Source organism: Dysidea avara, chromosome 1 (genome assembly GCF_963678975.1).
Source record: "Dysidea avara chromosome 1, odDysAvar1.4, whole genome shotgun sequence".
Taxonomy (NCBI): Eukaryota; Metazoa; Porifera; class Demospongiae; order Dictyoceratida; family Dysideidae; genus Dysidea; species Dysidea avara.
In genome coordinates, this window is record NC_089272.1 from 30,006,318 (window position 1) to 30,026,658 (window position 20,341).

A 20,341-nucleotide genomic window follows, 5' to 3' on the forward strand; every position below is an offset into this window, starting at 1 on the left:
AATAAATATATGCATTATATATGTAATTTGTACATTTACTGATAAATCAAAAATATTTATTAAAGTATTTAACATCTGCTTCATCTTTTTTTCTTCCTGTGTTAAAAGAAAAAAAAATAAGTTTAAAAAGCCCCAAAACCTGCCATAGACCAGCTTTGGGGTATACAAATACAAAAAAAATGAAATCTATTCAAAAACAGCCAAGCTGTAAAAAAAGGAGTGCAGCCCTTGAAAAGGCTATGATGAAAAAAGATGTGAAATCCAAGGTGGCAGCCAAGAAATGGCTGTGATCGATGGTAGGTTAATAATAAAAATTTTAATAATGACAATTCAGTTGAATTTTGTGCCAAGACCAAGCGGCACCAAAATTCACCTGAATTGTCATTATTAAATTTTTACCATTAAACTACCATTACAGCCATTTCTTGGCCACCACCTTGGATTTCACATCTTTTTCACCATAGCTTTTTTGAGGATCGCATTCTTTTTTTACAGCTTGGCTGTTTTGGATTAGATACATAAATAGGTACATGAAAAACAGTTTCAAGAATTGGTGCTTATACCGTATAACGGGAATGATTCACGGAAGAAAACATTCGCGAATTTCGCGGTTTTAGGTGCATTCGCGAATGTATTCTTGCAAAATTTTCCCTACAATTAAAAAGATTTTTTCATGGATCAGTTGATGTAGCATTAATGTAATGAGTGTATAAGCGGGTAGCTACTCGCCTTGCTACTCGCTAAACTGCTATATATGCGTGACGGTCAGTATAGCCAGTGAGGCGCAGGACCGTGGCGTGTGATTCGAACAGGGATGCAAACTTCAGTGACAGTGGGAAAAATCAGTGCTACTAAATGGGGTAAATATAACTGCAGCCCAGCGATTCACTGTGCCAGAATGGCGTGTCTTAGCCTCGGTTTTAGAGCCACCCCCTATCGTCCCACGCTCATTTAATGTCATGAATGCCTACTTCTCCAGCGAAACAGCGATCATGCATAGCTACTAGTATTCGTAGTACACAACATGTCAGAGTCAGCCATATAGTCAAGCATTCCCTAGCTATCCATAGACAAAAAGACAAATTCGTTGTGGGCATGTGCCCAATTATTAATTACTTTATGCAATGAATCGCGAACGTTTTCTCGTGAATGACGAAATAGTAGATCATTCACAAATGTTTTCTTCCGCGAATCATTCCCGTTATACAGTATATACCTGCAGACAGCCACATGTGCCTGGTTTAAAAAAATTATTTTTGTTAACACACATGTACATAATTTAATTTCCATCACATTTCGGTATATGTAAAGGCAAACTAACTTATATATTTGTAAAGTTGCTAGTTATTAAGAGAGTCATGAAAGATTTTTTCACAAAAAAATCACTCAATTTCATGCTTATAACAAACTTGTGACCTCAAACAAACAAGCTGAAATCACTCTGTGTATAGGATTGTAATAAACACTACAGAGGTACTGTATGCTGTCAAAGCAAACGTGTGTATCATGCAAGTGATCAAAATAAAAGATTGTTCGCTATTGTTTAAGGGATTTGATTATACCACTACTGTTAACATAATGGCAACCACAAGAATGTTACAAAATCATAAAATCAAGCCGTCAGCTTTGTGCACAAGCACATTCTACCAACAGTACACCGTTAATCAGTGTATAATTGAAGCAACAAACGTTAGTCTGATTTTCAGGTGCTTTTACAACTATGCATGTGCCATCACACACACATGTAACATTATTCATCCAACAGAAAATTGCACTACAACCTTGTATCTTATCTCCTACCTTTCCCTCCCTTCCCTTATGTAGACTACATAATTATTGTTTTTATAATCTCTTCAGTATGCTGATAAGCACCATGGATGAACAGGCAATTACATAATATTATGTGCAATAGTGCACAAAGGATTTAGGTACCCATGTTACCATGGCATGCTCATTTCATGATACATGCAGTGGTTGGTGTAAATTTAAATGAAGATTGTGACAGTTTACTGCATTCTGCAAGAACTTCTAACTTGATAAACTTTTCAAACGTGCATTTAGCAATTTCTCCAACTACGGCTGTAAAAGATCTTGAGACACAAACCTTATCACTATCAAGTTTATGGCACTTAGCAATTAATGGGGTAATTTGCTGCAATTAATTAGATAAAATACATTGGAAGAAGGCAACAAATACAACAGTGCATGTGCAGTATTGTGTGGTCAGCACAACAGTATGTTATCGCAGTCTCAGAAGGGCAAAGCACAGGGATATCCTCATTTAAGCACCAATTTTCTATCCATTAAGCCACTTTTGTCAATTATCCACCTTCCTTAAAAGTTTTACTTTACAAATAGTTTATGTAATTTGTGGATATAAGCAATTCCACAACAGCCAAGCTACAAAAAAAAGTGCAGCCATCAGAAAAACAGGTTAGTTTGATGAAAATATGATATGTACAAGTCAATAAATTTGTAAAAATATCACTGCAGTCATTTTCTGGTTTTCAAGCTACTTTGATGGCTTTACAGTTTTGCCACATTTTGGCTACTATGGATTATACCAAACTGTGAAAAAGTATAGCCCCTAAAAAACTAGTGTGATTGAATTATTAACATCATTTTAGCCATTTCTTGGCCTACACTTATAAATCCATAATGCCTTCACCTTAGCTTTTTCAAGAGCACACCTTTCTTCACAGCTTGGCTGTTTATAGGTATCACTTAATTTGTATTTGTATAGCCCCAAGGCCAGCCTGCAACTAGCTTTGCAGCTTGTTTACTACTATAGTGTAAAGCCATAGATAGTGTCCGGAGGTACAGATAAAGCACAGATCAATTGGAAATGCTCCCACCAGTAAATAACTATAGTCTACTGTATCAAATATATACATACATACCTATACATCACATGCATACCACATACATTATTTTCTAGATTATTAAATATCCACAGCCAGTATATACGTATATACAACTGCAGTAGCCATGTTTTTTCTTTTTTCAGATACAAAAACATAATGGCTATCAAGGGAAAAGAGCTTGATATTGCAGTATTCTCCTAACCTTCAAGACTAGCACGCCTTGTTCTCTCTTTTCGAAATTCCATAATTTTCTGTTCACTGACATAATCTGGGTCATTATACACTGTAGCTCGTCGCATCAGAGTTTTTTGTAACACATAAGGATAAATATACTTTCCATCATTTTGTCCTGCATAAATAACAAACATAATTGATATTAAATAACAATCAATGAAAGGAAAAAATATGAATGGCAAAAAATGTGACCGGATTTGCGAAAAAGTACCTTTTCCACACATTTGACATACCAGCAAACTAAATGATGGAACATTTAACTCCTCATACCGATTAACTTGCTTTTAGTATCAAAATGTAGCCAAATACTGTAGTTACATTCATTGAAAATTTCAAGCAATTATATGCCATGATCAAAAATTATGAAGCTTTAAAGTCCAAAAAAATGGGTCAAATTTTGTGTGTGAAAAAAGGTACCTTTTCGCAAAAACAGTCACAAATTATGAATTTATAAACTACATATACACACCATGTGATATGATGACAGTTGCAAACATAACTGATCAGCAATTGTAGATAATTAGCCTGCAGTCCTCTTAACTGCTCAGTATTAGAATACATTTGTGTGAGTGTGTGTACATCCCTGTGTATATACTGTATGTGAGGCTAAATTTGGTTATACCTCCTCATGGGCAACAGCTTTGTCAGCTAACAGAACTGGTTTTGTTTAGTGTGGAGTTTATTCTGACTTGTCAGTGCTCACACAAAGGGCTCAGTGTTTTGGACTATTGTGATTTTGCAAGCCCTTAGTGTGTAACTCATGTGCATAAGGAGCCACATTGACAACACATGCTCATTTGAGAGCTGCTGGTTGTTGTCACAACTATCACCAATAAACATTGGCAGCTAGAATTTACATTCACTTGTTTAGTCTGAGGGCTTTGTCTACTAGGAGAGGTATCCAAGTTGATCAAAAAGTCAACTTACTGGTAGGAGAATTGTATCGGTTTAATACGAGTATTACTGGCATTAGCAAAATGAAATAGTTTAGCCAAGCAGTCTATGAAGTGTGGATAATTTGTCTTGGTCCATTCTGGCAGACCCATTCCTACATGAACCTGTGCAGAGGTATGAAGGTGTCGGCAAACTTTTAGACCCTGTGATGGCTACAGCTTGGAGAAACTCTGGGGAATGTTGGAGAACAATTAGCTCTAGAATTGTCAGTATCCATATGCAGCTTCAAGGATGTACTTTCTGTGGTGTCAACAGGCATTATGATAGTGGAGTTAGGATAAAAAAGTGTTACCATGGTAACACTTTTTTGACTGCAAATAGTGTGTATGTGGAGTTAGGATATGCCTACTCAAGAGAGGTGGATGTTATACATAACAAGTGCACAAAAAATTGGAATTTTCAACTAGAGTAGGGACCATAACGCATCGATATAAAGTACTCGAGTAGTCCATGATATTAAATCACAGTAAAATAATAAGTGTTATATCCCTACTGTGCTCAAGATACATAACGGAAATGCACAGTAGGGATATAACACTTCTTATTGTTTTATTGTGAATTAATATCATGGACTACTCCCACTTGTTTCAGTACTGTTAATCAATGTGCTATGGTTTCTACTGTAGTTAAAAATTCCAATTTTTTTGTGTACTTGTTTGTTAACTTTTTTGTAAATAATGACTGGTGAACCCATGGATACCACATCTGAAATGGTGCTGCACACCCCAGCTTTGTCAATTATTGTCTGAAAAGTGAAGTATCCATTATGCTTCGATGTCAGCTACTGTATGTTCAACCCGTTACACAGCAGTATGAATCAAGAACTATTCAAAAAGCACCTTTGCAATCAAAGTAGCCACTGTGAAAAATACAAACAATTTCCATTCGAAGGGAAGCCAGCATGTGCTACTGCCAAATCGACACTTTTTGTTGTCAGCAAAGATGGACAAATTGACACTTTTTGCTGTCAGCAAAGATGAATGGGACACAAAGGAGGACACTGGTAAGTACATGAAGAATGCATTGCACATACTGCGGTATGCCAAAAGGCGTGCACCTCTTGGGCCAAAGCAACGTCACACAGTGAAACAAAATTAATCAAGCCTGTAGCTTTAGCCGTTATCGAGTTACACTTGTCTGAAGGCATCAGTCAGTCAGTCAGTTACTCAGTCAGTAGAAAATTCCATTAAACGTATAATTTTAAATTCCATTGTAACTTGTTGAAAGCATTTCAGGTCAATCTAAAAGCTTATTTGGGCTTAGTTTTACCTAAACAATACTGCCTCATCATCGTCAGGAAAAATTGAGGCTGGTCTTTGGGTGATGTTATTTTGTGGGCCATGCCTACTCCCTTGTGGTCCCTACTATACAGTATTATCATACTGTATAATAAATTTGTGGGTGGCACTGAAGTTGAAAACTGGAGATCAAGTTGCTTCATAAATGTGGAGGTAAGCTAGTGAGAAGACTAAAAGGACCCTCTGGGATGATTGAGCAGAGTTTTCGATGCTGATACTACTATAGCCATGCACATCTACTAGAGAAAACCACTACTGCTAGCATTGTGACAGCTTGCAGCTTAACCATTAGTATGTACCAAAAGACCAAGTTTTTAGTTGCACACAATGGTGTTGTTCTAAAACTAATTGTTGTAGGTAAATGATTGTATTTCATTTGTAACATCCTTTTGTTACCTTGGATCTCTCATGGTGGAGTCTAGATGGAATTGAACACTAGGACATCATGTGCTGCCAGTGTTTTTGGAACTCTCAGAAGATCTGTTTTCAGTGACCATATTCCATCTTTAACCACTATGAGCATGGTCTACCAAGGGTGCTATATGCTGTGGGAATTTGGTCTGTGAAGCAAAGGGAGATTTGCACTTGGAGGTATTACAAAATCACTGTTAGAGGACATTATTAGGTGTCACATGAACTGTGCAGCTTATTAAGAAGTGAGGAGTAGGGTTTAGTTTGCCTGTACCTTTGGTAGATATGATTTCCTGTAGAAGATTGCATTGTTTGGCTCACGTTGTTAGGATGATAGTCTTTCCAAACAGTTGCTGTTTGTGTGGCTGTCCCAGCATTGTCCACCACATGAGGAGAATCTTTGTTGGGATGACAAGGTTAGATGCAATATAAAGTCTTTGCATAATGATGAGGCAAGCTGTTACATGTACTGGCACAATAGTGACACAGGGTGCGGCTTATCTGTAAGTAGTAAGACACAAGAAGGTAGATTTGTGATGGTTGCCAGTACAGTTTTAGTAGATCCCAGGATTAAAGCTAGACAAACAGCTGTAGCAGTGTTCAGTCATGATGTTATGCAGCAAGCAATATGATTGTTCCAGTTGCTGTTCTCAATGTCAATGAACATGTGAAAGGCCCCAGACTATGACAAGGCACAAGTGCTCCACAACCAAAAGGTTGTGACAATTCATCAACTTAGTGTGCTGTGAGGCAGAAAGCCATCATTTTATAGTGGTCTGGTATCCAGGTCCAGGTGTGTGTGTGTGTGTGGGGGGGAGGGGGGGCGATGGGGTACATGTGTGCATGGGCCCCTGCTGCCAATCTTTCCGTGATGGGCCTGGTAACACACCACTTGGCTATATTAGGAGAAGGCACCACAGAACAATATAAATGTAGGGAGAGAATCATCATGCTATCAAATGCAGAAATAATCCCTGACCATGGGCCCACCAAATGGAATCTATGCATGCTCTTAAGGAGCCACATCAGCTGGAATTCAGATTTCACCTACACAAAAACACATATCACCAGCAAGGGTTGATCATAAATGCTATCCAGGGGCCTGTGAGAAGCTTAATGTTTTCTTTCTTCCTGCTAATCACACATTGGCATACTGTGCCAACTTTTGGTCACACAACACAGTGAAAATCTTTGATGCAACATAAGGATACAGGTACCAATACGCTACATGTTCACATTGTTGACATTCGTCAACCAACAAACCTCCATTTGGAAGTACATATCTATCACCATAACTCGACTTAAAATTCTCACCTGCAAATGTACAAAGTACAAAATACATGTGTAATTAATAGTACAATAACAATATGGGATAGAAGAAAAATCAATTCGTTGTGTTTATATAATACATTTGATATTTGGCTTTATTACTTAACAAGGGTGTACAATAGGGATTAATTTTGCACTTCAGATTATGATTTGCCTTGTTCAAGCACTTTTCATTGTAATGATAAATGCTAACTTGTAAAATTTCTAATTTTTCAAAAGTCCATGGTGTACAGTCCGCAGTGTACTGTATACACTGTGGTATACCAAAAGGTACCTGTTGAGCTGAAACAGCATTTAACAGTGCAATGGGTGAATGTATTTTAACATTTTTACTGTAGCTCACATTCACAAAAAAACAAGCACGTATATAGCCTTAGCTGTTGTTTGTCTGAAGGAACTTTAGTAAGTCAGTAATTGTGACCTGCTGAGCAAAAACCAGCTGTTTTCACAAAATTCTATTTTTGCTATAAAAATTTATTGAAATAAAAAGGGTAAAAATACACGTGCTACAGAAAAAAATTTATGCATGTGTCAATCACTTTGTTATGTACCGAAACAAAGCTCAAATCAAAAAAACCTATATGCCACCAGGTTCTCCGGATCATTGGGAGTAAGAAACTCTTTGTTTTGTGTACATACAGTGTAAGGTAAGTGAGTTATGGGAGCTTATTTACAATGCAGTAGAAATAAAGTTTATCGTCATCATTTAATTGTTGAAATGGCCTTCGTCTTTGTCCACACAGAGATGTATAAGGAAAAAACTATACCTTGATTGATGTGCCAGTTCATGATGAACAGACTGAGCTAATTCCCATCTTTGTAGCTTATTTCAGTTGTGTGTTATGGTCGATTAAGTAAGTACCTGTGATGGGCCTTATCCAAAACTATGTGAAACCTTACAAGTATCATATATTATCCATTTTATGAATGCTATACTTTCGCTACATTTCCGCATCACATCCATGATATTTTAACTGGGGGTGTAGTTTGTACTGGAGCCTATGGGAGAATGGTGGGTTAAGCATATAAGAGTAGCTCTAGCTTTATCAGACACAAGTATGTTGTTTCATGGTTTAAAATCGCTCTAAGATGGCGAAACCCAGGAATGATACCTCAAAGCAGGTTTATTTCGCTGTGTGTGCTAATTAGAAACTTCTATAGATTCATTTAATGAACTGTAACTGCACTATGTTTGCATGTAACTAGCAATGTAAAAAGCATGTAGGATAATTGAAACAATGATGAATGCTAGATTAATGCAATAATATCTTCTTTGTTCTGACTCTAATTAGCGCACATTATCAAAAACCTACTTCTAAACATTTTGCTATCTTAAAACACCTTCTTTTTAATGACAAAACAACATACTTGTGTCTGATAAAGCTATAGCTACTCACTCTTATATGCTTAACTCACCATTCTCCCATAGGCTCCTGTACAAACTACACCCCCCAGTTAAAATATCATGGACACGGCACAGAAATATAGCGAAAGTATAGCATTCATGAAACGGATAGTATACAGCACTTGTAAGGTTTTGGGTAGTTTTGGATAAGGCCCATTCATTTGCCATATCGTTGCTGTACAAATCAAGTTTATTTCTGTTCCAACTGTCTATTGCCGTAACTCCAAGACTATTCATCACAAAAAAACTGGCTGTCCATCTCTTCATTACTATAGGTAGCAGAGAAGCAATAAAATGGAATTTAAGGAATGTGCAGAAACGGCCGGTTTTTGCTCAGTGGGTCACAATTTTAAAAATCCACAAGATAATTTTTCTAAAAGTAAAGCATTTCAGGTTATACTGAAGGCACTTCTGGGTATGACCATGCCAAACCATTACAGCCATTGAAGATATTGTGAGGCTGGTTTTTCACCAATAGTCTTTGTGAAAAGATGCAAACTTTCATGATCCTTACTATTGTACTGTATATATATCTCTTTGTAGACATGCATGGTGACGACCTTGAACAACAGACTACATCGAATATGCTATACCACAGCTATCCATCATCATTCTCACTCATTGAACAGGTAAAGAATTAGTTAATTAGTGTAGTTACAGTATAACAGGCATTAAATACGATGATATAAAGGTTTTTGTATGGCTCGCAAATCCTACTAGCTAATTATCTAAGGTGCAGCGCAGTGATGAAGACAGTATTTTGAAAATATTTTATCACACTTGCTGTCAAGCATAATGTTTTGAAAATTAAACTTTTGAAACTTTTCCACTATGTGGTAGTACAGTATCAATATTAATTGTAATGCTGTTACTAAAATTCTTGCATTCATTGGACTGCACTACTGAACTTGGATTACTGGACTGGACAAACTGTACTTGAGTTTTTGTTTGTTTTCTTGTCTTTTGTAGCCAGACTTTAACAAAGAAGTATTTTGTGACTGGATTTGCAAAAAAGTACCTTTCTCACACACAAAATTTGATCAATTTTTTATTTAACTTTGAAGCTCCATAACCATTTTATAATTTCATAAAATTGTCTGAAATTTTCCATGAGTAAAACTACAGTATTTGGCTACATTTTGGTAGCAGCTTAATCAATACAAGAAGTTAACTGTTATAATATTTTGTTTACCGGTATGCAAAATGTGTGGAAAAGGTAAATCAGGTCACATTTAGAAATCACCACAAATTCCACAATACACAAAAATGTGCACATTCTTCACAAAAAAAACAGAACCACACTAAACCACCAATAAAATGAAACAGTTGTAATGTACTCAACAATAATGTTACAAACTTACTCAACAGAATGTTAACTATGGCAGCTTTGTTGGCACCCTGCTGCAGACCCATACCATATCCAGCACCATCAATGTACAGTCTAAGACTAAACTGTTCAGTTGGTTCATCAATATCATCAGCTACTATTGGAATACTAGCTGTGGCTGTAGTAGCTCCCATTGTGAAAGTAGCAGTGTATCGGCCAGGAGTAAAATCTATCCCAGCTACAAATAATAAAAGCCAGTACATTTTAAAATGTTAGATATATACAGTAAATATAAAATATATTATCATCAATAAAGTCATACTAGCAAATCAAATTTTTTGGCTAAGAAGACAGAAGACTGAAAGGACAGTCCATTGTACATGCATGTACCAACTATTTTCAGGGATAAAAATGCACCTACTTTCTATAATTGAAAACAAAACAACAAAATAAAGTACATAAGTGACAAACTACTACAATTTTATGCATGCCTTTGCTACAGGTACTTTATTAAATAGCTGCGAAACTATTGTACAGGAATTGTAGGCCAGGGTTGAAACTGGTGCAGTACTACTGACCCAGATGTAAATAACAATCGGATGAGACCTGGATGTGACCTGGATTAAGGTGCACACCACAAACTACATTTTAAATGCTCCATTAGGGTATTAAGTAAACGGGTAGCTATAGTACCTGTTAGTGATCAAAATTGGTTGAAATATTCAATGGATTAGGTATTTGAGAGTCTTTAGCACACACATTTACACCCAACTACTCGTGGTTACTGGGTTATTCACAAAGGAGACAAGAGTTCGTCAACAACCCACTCAGCAACCCCATAAGCATACTCACTTGGCTTCATAATCCAAATTTAGAGAAAAAATGACAGCTAACCGGCTAAAACTCATTAGACCAGAAAAGAATTGCTATATTTTCTTGGCGCTGCATTAGGTGAGTGACTTAATTAGTGCTGCTTTTGTGGTTGACAGCTAGCTTGTCATATGTTCATAAGCTAAGGTGTCAAAATGGTAAACATCATGTGAATTGTGGTGAGGATTGCAAAACTGTTACCACATGCAAGGCTGCATGACTCACTACTGTAAGTATTGATTAACATGCCAAAGTCTGTGAAACAGATACATTTTGAAGCTTTTTCTCATTCATTTTCTTATAGAAGAAAAGAAAATTCCTAAGTTTTACTAGTTAAACAGATAAAATAGGATTTTTTGCAAAATAGAACTGAATCTTCTTGTTTCATACATGTATCACATCTCAGACAGTCTCAGTGTATTCAACAACTGACAGTTATACACTTCAGTTGTGCATTTCATAGTATGATGAGCTTAATTATTATCCTAAAACAGACACACTCACAAAAGTCCTGTTTTTGTGGTGTAGTTCCTAAGCTCTATCTATATGGCCATATGGTAGGGCCTCCCTTCATAAACAACTAGGCATTTATAAACTTATAAAATTGTTAGTAATATCTAATCCAAAACAGCCAAGCTGTAAAAAAAGAGTGCGGCCCTGAGAAAGGCTATGGTGAAAAAAGATGTGAAATCCAAGGTGGCGGCCAAGAAATGGCTGTGATGGTAGGTTAATGGTAAAAATTTTAATAACGACAATTCAGGTGAATTTGGTGCCGCTTGGTCAATTGGCACAAAATTCACCTGAATTGTCGTTATTAAAATTTTTACCCTTAACCTACCATCACAGCCATTTCTTGGCCGCCACCTTGGATTTCACATCTTTTTTCACCATAGCCTTTCTCAGAGCCACACTCTTTTTTTACAGCTTGGATGTTTTGGATTAGATTTCACTTCTTTTTGTATTTGTATACCCCAAAGCCAGCCTATGGCCGGCTTTAGGGCTTTTTACCTATCTTTTTTTTTTTACTACAGGAAAAAGAAAAGATGAAACAGGGTGATTTCTTTGTAGCTGACCTCTCTGCAAGGTGATTCTTCTAGCTGATCTCTCTACCGGATGACTTGTTTGTAGCTAAACTCTCTACAGGGTGATTTGTTTGTAGCTGAACTCTCTACAAGGTAACTTCTTCTAGCTGATCTCTCTACAGGGTGATCTGTTTGTAGCTGAATTCTCTACAGGGCGATTTGTTTGCAGCTGAACTGCTGAACTCTCTACAATGTAACTTCTTCTAGCTGAACTCTCTGCAGGTGGCTTGTTTCTATCTGATCTCTCTACAGGGTGACTTGTTTCTAGCTGAACTCTCTATAGGGTGATTTGTTTGTAGCTGAACTCTCTACAAGGTAACTTCTTCTAGCTGATCTTTCTACAGGGTGATTGTTTGTAGCTGAATTCTCTACAGGGAAATTTGTTTGCAGCTGAACTCTCTACATGGTAGTTTCTTTGTAGCTGAACTCTCTACAATGTAACTTCTTCTAGCTGAACTCTCTACAGGGTGACTTGTTTGTAGATGAACTCTCTACAGGGTGATTTGTTTGTAGTACAAGGTAACTTCTTCTAGCTGATCTTTCTACAGGGTGATTTGTTTGTAGCTGAATTCTCTACAGGGCGATTTGTTTGCAGCTGAACTCTCTACATGGTAGTTTCTTTGTAGCTGAACTCTCTAAAATGTAACTTCTTCTAGCTGAACTCTCTACGGGTGGCTTGTTTCTAGCTGATCTCTCTACAGGGTGACTTGTTTCTAGCTGAACTCTCTACAGGGTGATTTGTTTGTAGCTGAACTTTCTACAAGGTAACTTCTTCTAGCTGATCTTTCTACAGGGTAATTTGTTTGTAGCTGAATTCTCTACATGGTAGTTTCTTTGTAGCTGAACTCTCTACAATGTAACTTCTTCTAGCTGAACTCTCTACAGGATGACTTGTTTCTAGCTGATCTCTGTACAGGGTGACTTGTTCCTAGCTGAACTCTCTACAGGTGATTTGTTTGCAGCTGAACTCTCTTACATGGTGGTTTCTTTGTAGCTGAACTCTCTACAAAGTGACTTCTTCTAGCTGATCTATCTACAGGATGACTTGTTTCTAACTGAACTCTCTACAGTGTGATCTGTTCATAGCGGAACTTTCTACTGGGTGATTTGTTTGCAGCTAAACTCTTTGCATGATTGTTTCTTTATAACTGAACTCTCTACAAGGTGACTTCTTCTAGCTGATCTCTCTACAGGATGACTTGTTTTTAACTGAACTCTCTACAGTGTGATCTGTTCATAGTGAAACTTTCTACTGGGTGATTTGTTTGCAGCTAAACTCTTTGCATGATTGTTTCTTTGTAACTGAACTCTCTACAAGGTAACTTCTTCTAGCTGATCTCTCTACAGGGCAATTTGTTTGTAGCTGAATTCTCTACAGGGTGATTTATTTGAGCTGAACTCTCTACATGATGGCTTCTTTGTAGCTGAACTCTCTATTAGGTACCTTCTTCTAGCTGATCTGACTACAGGGTGACTTGTTTGTAGCTGAATTCCCTACAGAATAACTTGCAATGTAATATAACTGAGTAAATTATAAATGCAGCTGAATGCTTTATTAGGGTGACTGTTCTATTAGAGTATCTCGATCTCGCATTTGCTGCACGTAGTTGCCTTTCGAATCATAACTCAGTGATTTGTAATCTGATTCTTCTGTACTACTGCAAGGACTTTCTATGATGATTATTCCAGCTAAATACTGATTTTCAGCTCGTTGCTCTAAGCGGTTTGCCTGGTAGACACGAAAACTAACAGTTTTTTTATTCATAAAAATCGATCGCGTAATTTTGACACAGGTTGGGTTTTGTGTCATATCTCCATGATATTTATTCCGATTGCTTTCAAACCACAAAAAGGCACTCCTACGATGGTTGCTCCATCTGCATATCAATTTTCAACTGATTCCTCCAAGGTGTTTACCCTGTAGGCGTGACAGACCTTCGACCTTATTTTACACAAATAATCGGTCATAACTCCGTTAATGTTCATCGGATTCCTACCAAAGTTGGTACAGAGATCCGCCTTAATGAGCCCTTTAAGTGTGCCAAATTGCAGCCAAATCCGAGCACGCATTCTTGTTTTATGGCGAATTTTGCGAAGTGTGCGAAATGAAGATGAAGAAAAAAACGAAGAAATTAAAACGAAATTTTGTTCGCTCATATCTCGGAAATGGCTGGACCGAGTTTCTTCAAAGTTGATATGTAGACTCCCATAAATGGTCGGCACGTCTGTAGGAAATTTGGTTCCAATCGAATAAGGGATCACAGAGCTACATAGGTGTGAAAATTGCGTTTTCTTTCTTCCTGTTAATATACTCACGGTGTGGCGCGCTGGCTTCTTGGGCCGCACGACACACTATCGTGTGTCTTGATACACGTATTGTATCCAAAGTGTAATGAAGGCATTGTGTTATAAAAGTTTTGCCGATGCTATTACATCATAATTTTGCAAATTCAGGCACATTTACATGTAGACTGGACCAATTGTACTTAAAGGCCAAAAGGTGTATACATTTAATTATATTTGACAGCAAACATAACATTACCTGTAGCAGCAGGTGACAAAGAACTGTTAGCTTCAGCAATGACAATAACACTGAATGATTGAGATTGAGTCTGTCCTGATAATACTAGAGAAACAACCAGTGGACCACTTGACTCTGACACTGATAAGGTAGATGAGCTGAACTCCACTGCGGTTACTGTTTGAAAAAATGACATACAGTTGTTTCCATTAACTGGCATACACAAAATCTAGCAGTAATCATAGAGTATGGTAGTACTGCATGGTAGGGATCATAAAGGTTTGCACTTTTCTATGAAAACATTGACCAGAAACCAGCCCCACAATACTTTCACAGCACTCTGACAGTATTAATCAATCTCAAAACTGCCTTCAGTCTGATCTGAAATGCTTCCAATAATTTGCTATAAAATTACTAAGATTTTCTACTGACTGACTGACTGACTGACTGACTGACTGACTGACTGACTGACTGACTGACTGACTGACTGACTGACTGACTGACTGACTAAGTGACATCTTCAGACAAGTGTAACTCATATGGCTAGCTCGATATATTCACAGTTAGATCTCCCTTCAGTCCAGGTAAACAAGCACCTTTTAGCATACTGCTGTACATACAAGGGTGTGTTCGGTCCTCCATTTAGTCAGTGAAAAAAATGGGTGTGGTGCTAGGTGTGCATGTGAAAAGGAGATGTACTTACCTTTGCAGTTGCAAATGTGACAAAGCAGAATGACATTAAACCCGACTGTAGTATTAGAGTAGTTGTAATAGAGATACAAAATAATATTTTACCTTGCACAGGTAAAAATTTACCCTTAGATGACATAATTTATAATCTATTATCATCACAAATGCTCTAAATTATATTATAGTTTTAAGTTAATATTCAATTAGAGAAAACGCATATTTCTGGGCTTGAATGGCTTCCTAGAAGCATGAATGAGGCAGCTCCAGTCAAAAATTTTAATCTAGCATAAAAAGGAACTCACAGAAAGAAATGGTGCTTTTGTCAGTCATGTCCACATTTTCATGCTAAGCAACCTGACTAATTGCTTTTCACACTGACACAAGGTGCTGATTCACAATAGTGCTTCACAAATTGTTCTCTGTGTGTATCTTGAAGACTTGATCATCATGTCTCAGTTGACACTTTTGTGCAATTTATCAAGGTACAGTGTTTGACCTGTACACACCCATGCTTTAGCAAGAAGGCTGTTCAAGCTTAGAAACAGCGACAATAAAGTTACATTTTACCAAAAATAAACAAACATGCATAACTCACATTTGCTTAATCATACAGAAACAAAACAAAGATATCTCCATAAACAGTGGTATCTCAGAAGATTTATTCTTTTATGTGAATGCTATCTCACTAGGGACCTGTGAGATTCACTTTGTGTTTACTGAGCAATTAAAACGTACATATAACTTTTTAACACACGTTGTAACCCAATATATTTCAATGGAATTTACCTAAAAAATGAATTATGCAAAAAGTTGGGTTTTTGCTCAGCAGGTCACAATGACTGAAAAGTCCCAAGGGATTACTGTGAAGAAGAAAGAAAGGATGACCAGCTGCTTAGAGTTGCTTAACAAAGCCATTACCACTGATTTGCTACTGCAATGACACAAGATTGGGTCACTTCAGCACCCCTTGATGTGATTGCTTCTTTAATTTCTGAGAAGATTACTTCAGGGTGCAGTGGAACTCCACTTGTTACTGAACTGCATCTCTGGTTAACATTCAATGAAATCCCCGCCTAAAACTGATTCCCTATCTATTAAATGAATCTTAACCTCTTCACCCTGACACCATTCAAGATCCAGTTTTGGATCTTAAGAGCTTCACAAGATTTAAACATCATTAAAACACTGTACAGCAACAAATATTGGTGTAACTAATATTTGGTGATTTGCTATAAAATTGCAGTTGGTGAAAATTTAATTTGGCGAAATGCTCTCACTGAAAAATTTGTGCATTTCTACAAACTTCAGCACTCTGTAGTTATTGATAATTAGCATGTCCCCAAGTATGCTTACAAACAGTATCACACATTACCAACTAAAAGTGGGCGTGGTTCACAAAAGAAGTTGGTCTACTACAAACTAGACAATGTCTAGTACAATAACAGTCAATTACTGGACATGGCTCCATTTAAGCCTGCAGACAACAACGGACATGGATTTGTGCGTACCTACAGACTACTGGGTGTGGGTGCATTTATGGCTACAGACAGTAACCCTGATGGCTCACAAAAGAAGCTGGACTGCAGCTGGACTAGACTATGATGCGTTAATGCACTTCCACATTGTCCAACTAATTACTTTGTTTAACATGTCTAATCCAATCTGAGTCATCCTTAAATAATCCGTAAAACGGGTCAGTGGATAGAAATTGTGACCAACCTGGTTTTAGTGCTGGTTTGAGCACAGACATTCACTATGTGAGGCTAAGGGTTTTTGACCATTACCTATTCAAAGACAGCATGAAACAGTCAGACTCCAGGTTCAGAACCAATGGGTCTCAGTAACAGTGGTTCAGGAGACAAATACACCAGGTTTTATGTGGTACAGATCCACGATGGCAGGATGCATCATTGAAATAGGACATATTCCTTGACAGAGGAGAACAGCAGAAAAATATAACCAATTATAGAAACTTGCCTAACTTGCTTGTTGAAGACCCTGAAGTTGACCAAATAGTTTAGTAGTGGTAGTATTAGTATTAGTATTTGTGTTACAGGTAAAGAAGGCTCAAGGAGCCTGTAAAGCCTCATCTGTACAAAAAGAATTTAACAAATTTGCAACTACTATACACAGCAAAAACTTATATACAATAATAACTAACTAATTAATAATCATACAATAAAGTAGACCAGCCACTGTCAAGAAAATTTTAAAATCAGGATTAGCAACAATTAAAACATTGTCTTTCGTATGCATGGCATTGCTTCCTGAAATGTGAGTCCATATTTTGGTGATATTTGGCTTGGCTGTCACTGTATAGGTACATGCATGTACTTCTGTACTAGAAATCACCAAGTTGCTTTTCCAATGCCTCTTGTATTTCCATGTCACAGACCATGTGCTAAGTCCCCTGACAAGTATTGTGCATGCATCCTTTGATTGTTCATCAACTAATTATTGTTTTGGATCATTCATTCCAAGTAGACACTCTCACCACATCAGAATTAGCACCACACATGAAGTGTTCTTTGATCAACTGTTCTACTATAATTGTCATAGCTCTTTGGTTAGCTTAAATTCAGTCACATATTGGTCTATTGTCTTAATGCAATTACCTCTCTGCTGTTATGTTCTGCTTGATCATTGAAGTAATCTTGTCTTTTTCTCTGTCAGTGAAGGCCATAATGGCTTGTCCAATGGCGCAAAGCTTAGCTTTACCTACCTGGAAGGTTTATTAATACAGCAGCACTATACAGCACACATAGTCTGTTTTTAGCGTAAAATGTTTTGCATACATGGGTGTGGAAATACAAACATCCAAACGTACATGCATATACTCCACCAGCTGTAGATGTGCACCTTGACTAAAACGTTAACAAATGTAAGGATTGCAAAAATTTTACAAGCTGGCAGGGATCATTGCAACATAAAGTGCTTGGGGATCAGGATCATTATAAGAAAAGTGCTTAAGCAATATAGGACGATTATCATCTGAAATACAAATTTATTATCCCACTATGGGTAAATTAGGGACTAAATTTGCAATGTAGCTGATGATTATCCTTGTTTAAGCACTTTTTATTATAATGTTACCTACTAGCTTGTAAAATTCCTGACAAAAAATTAGACTTCAAATAACAGGGATCAACAGTAGTGAACCTTAATGGTCTACAGTACCTCAACATAAAGACATTGAGTTACTGATTCACGGTGTCCCCGTAACTAATCCTTTACCTGGAGGTGGTAGAGAAGATAATGGATCCACAACATGAATTATTATATCACGTCGCAGTAACTCAGTTCCCTCCATACTAACTGCTACTTGTAACTCATAATCATCCAGTGGAATAGGATCAGATGTTGCTGATGACAGTGAATATGTTTCTATAACATTAGGAACATAAAATTTATTTAATGCCACATGAATACTATCACTGTTGCCAAAATGAAAGTATGGATTATCAGATGGATAAAGATGGAATGTGATGTCATCACCATTATCATCATGTCTTTGGAACTCCTCAGAAACGATGAAGCCCAAAGTTTTGAATTCTCCAGTCACAGTAGGTGAAATAAAAATTTCATATAGTGTGGAGTCCATCCAGTATTGAACTTCATCTGGTACTATAGAATATAATTATGAAATAAATAAGGCATCAAAATATACACTGTACATACTCCAAGATATTAACATTGTTGTTATACTGCACAAAAACAGCCAAGCTATGAAAAAGGTGTGGCTTTTAAAAACCTGGGTGAAAAAAGTTGTGAAATCAAACATGGTGGTTGCAATGATGTTAATACTAATAAATTTTAACACTTCACACAGCCACTATTAAAATTTACTAGCAATAACATCATTGTAGCCATTTGTTGGCCACCACCTTTGATTTTGCAACTGTTCCACCCAGGCTTTTTAAGGCCGCACCTTTTTTCACAGTTTGGCTGTTTTTTTGTGCAGATATCACTTCTTTTTGTAATTGCAAGTTCAAAAACCAGTCTATGGTTGGCCTTGACACTTCCTTTTAACCTTTTTCACCTTTACTACAGGAATCGTCAAAGACTATAGTATGTTCACGTTGAGCTGAATCCTCAAAAACATTTAATAACTCATGGGTGCAATTACACACGATCTTGAAATTTGGCTCATTTGTAGTACTGCTTGACCCGCTAAAAATATTTCAAAATCTTTTTGTTCAGATGTTTGACATAATATTTATGGCCAATCAAAATTTTTAAAATACATTTCCTGTGGGGAAGCCATATAAGTACAGTGTCCATTACAGCTGTTTCCCAAACTTGTAATGGAGCCAAACCGTACGTGTCTGTTGTTGGCACCTTTGCTGTTACCAAAAATCATCTGGTTGGCTGAAATGTTAACTCTGTTGAAAAAAAATCCACTTTTAATTTTTAGCTGTTTTTCAGGATCCAGCTCAACGTGAACATACTATACATTATGAAGAACTGAAATAAAATAAATTTTGAAGGTGCGTATATCCCAATGATAGCCGTTGGGGCAGATTCAAGGAATGGGGGATGCCCTACCCTGAGGAAGCTTCCATAGCAGAAATGGTCAGTTATACCGCTCAAGCACTATGGAGCTGTGGATACATGAAAACGGCATTTTCTGGTTCTGTAAAACAAGTATGTCGCCTACCTGCAACGACTGTACTCGGCCATGCATACAACACACTTGATTTAGACTAATTTCATATTTTTCATGGTACTCTAATAGATTCATACATTTTTTTGAGCACTTCACTACAAGGCATATAGAATGTTCCAGAATTTCCACTGATACATCTACAAGTTATCATTCTAGTGTACTAAATTAGAACTTTCTAGAAATTAAGAGCAACTGACAGCAGTAGCAGAGTGGTAAGGTGCTCGGGTATATAGGTGTGGAGGTCCCTGGTTTGAAACCTGGAGAATTTTTCTCTGATGTCTTTTGTGCACATTTTTTTTTACTTCTCAGTGACGGGTATCTTGATCGTGCTTTTTTTCACATGTTTGGTTTTGCTTTATATCTCCTTAGCTAATACTCACAGTACATTCAAACTACAAATTGTTTGCATTACAATAGTAACTTCATGTACCGATTGTCAAATTATTTCATCAAGCGGATTACCCTGTAAGCATGACAACATATCGCTTTTGCAATTTTCAAAACTGTGTGTAATTCCATTGTTCTTAGTTCAGTCTGTACAAAGCAGGGGCGGATACAGGGGGGGGTCAAAGGGGCTCTTGACCCCCCTCCAAAGTTTTTTTTAGTATACCAAGATCAAGATACTCTAATAGAGCAGTCATTCTAATAAAGCAGTCACAGTATTAGAACAGTGTGTAGTGAGCTATTTAA

General features: G+C 37.1%; 1 protein-coding gene across 1 annotated transcript in view; it reads right to left on the reverse strand.

Moving 5' to 3' along the window:
- LOC136243721 (extracellular matrix organizing protein FRAS1-like) overlaps positions 1-20,341 on the reverse strand; it is a 38,843-nt gene that overhangs the window by 14,415 nt on the left and 4,087 nt on the right. Inside the window, exons 2-6 of the mRNA XM_066035352.1 lie at positions 18,220-18,609; positions 14,317-14,472; positions 9,857-10,060; positions 7,025-7,075; positions 3,067-3,213 (exon numbers count right to left, since the gene is read on the reverse strand). Of these exons, the coding sequence (XP_065891424.1) occupies positions 3,067-3,213; positions 7,025-7,075; positions 9,857-10,060; positions 14,317-14,472; positions 18,220-18,609 (948 nt within the window). The remainder of the gene's footprint in view (positions 1-3,066; positions 3,214-7,024; positions 7,076-9,856; positions 10,061-14,316; positions 14,473-18,219; positions 18,610-20,341) is intronic.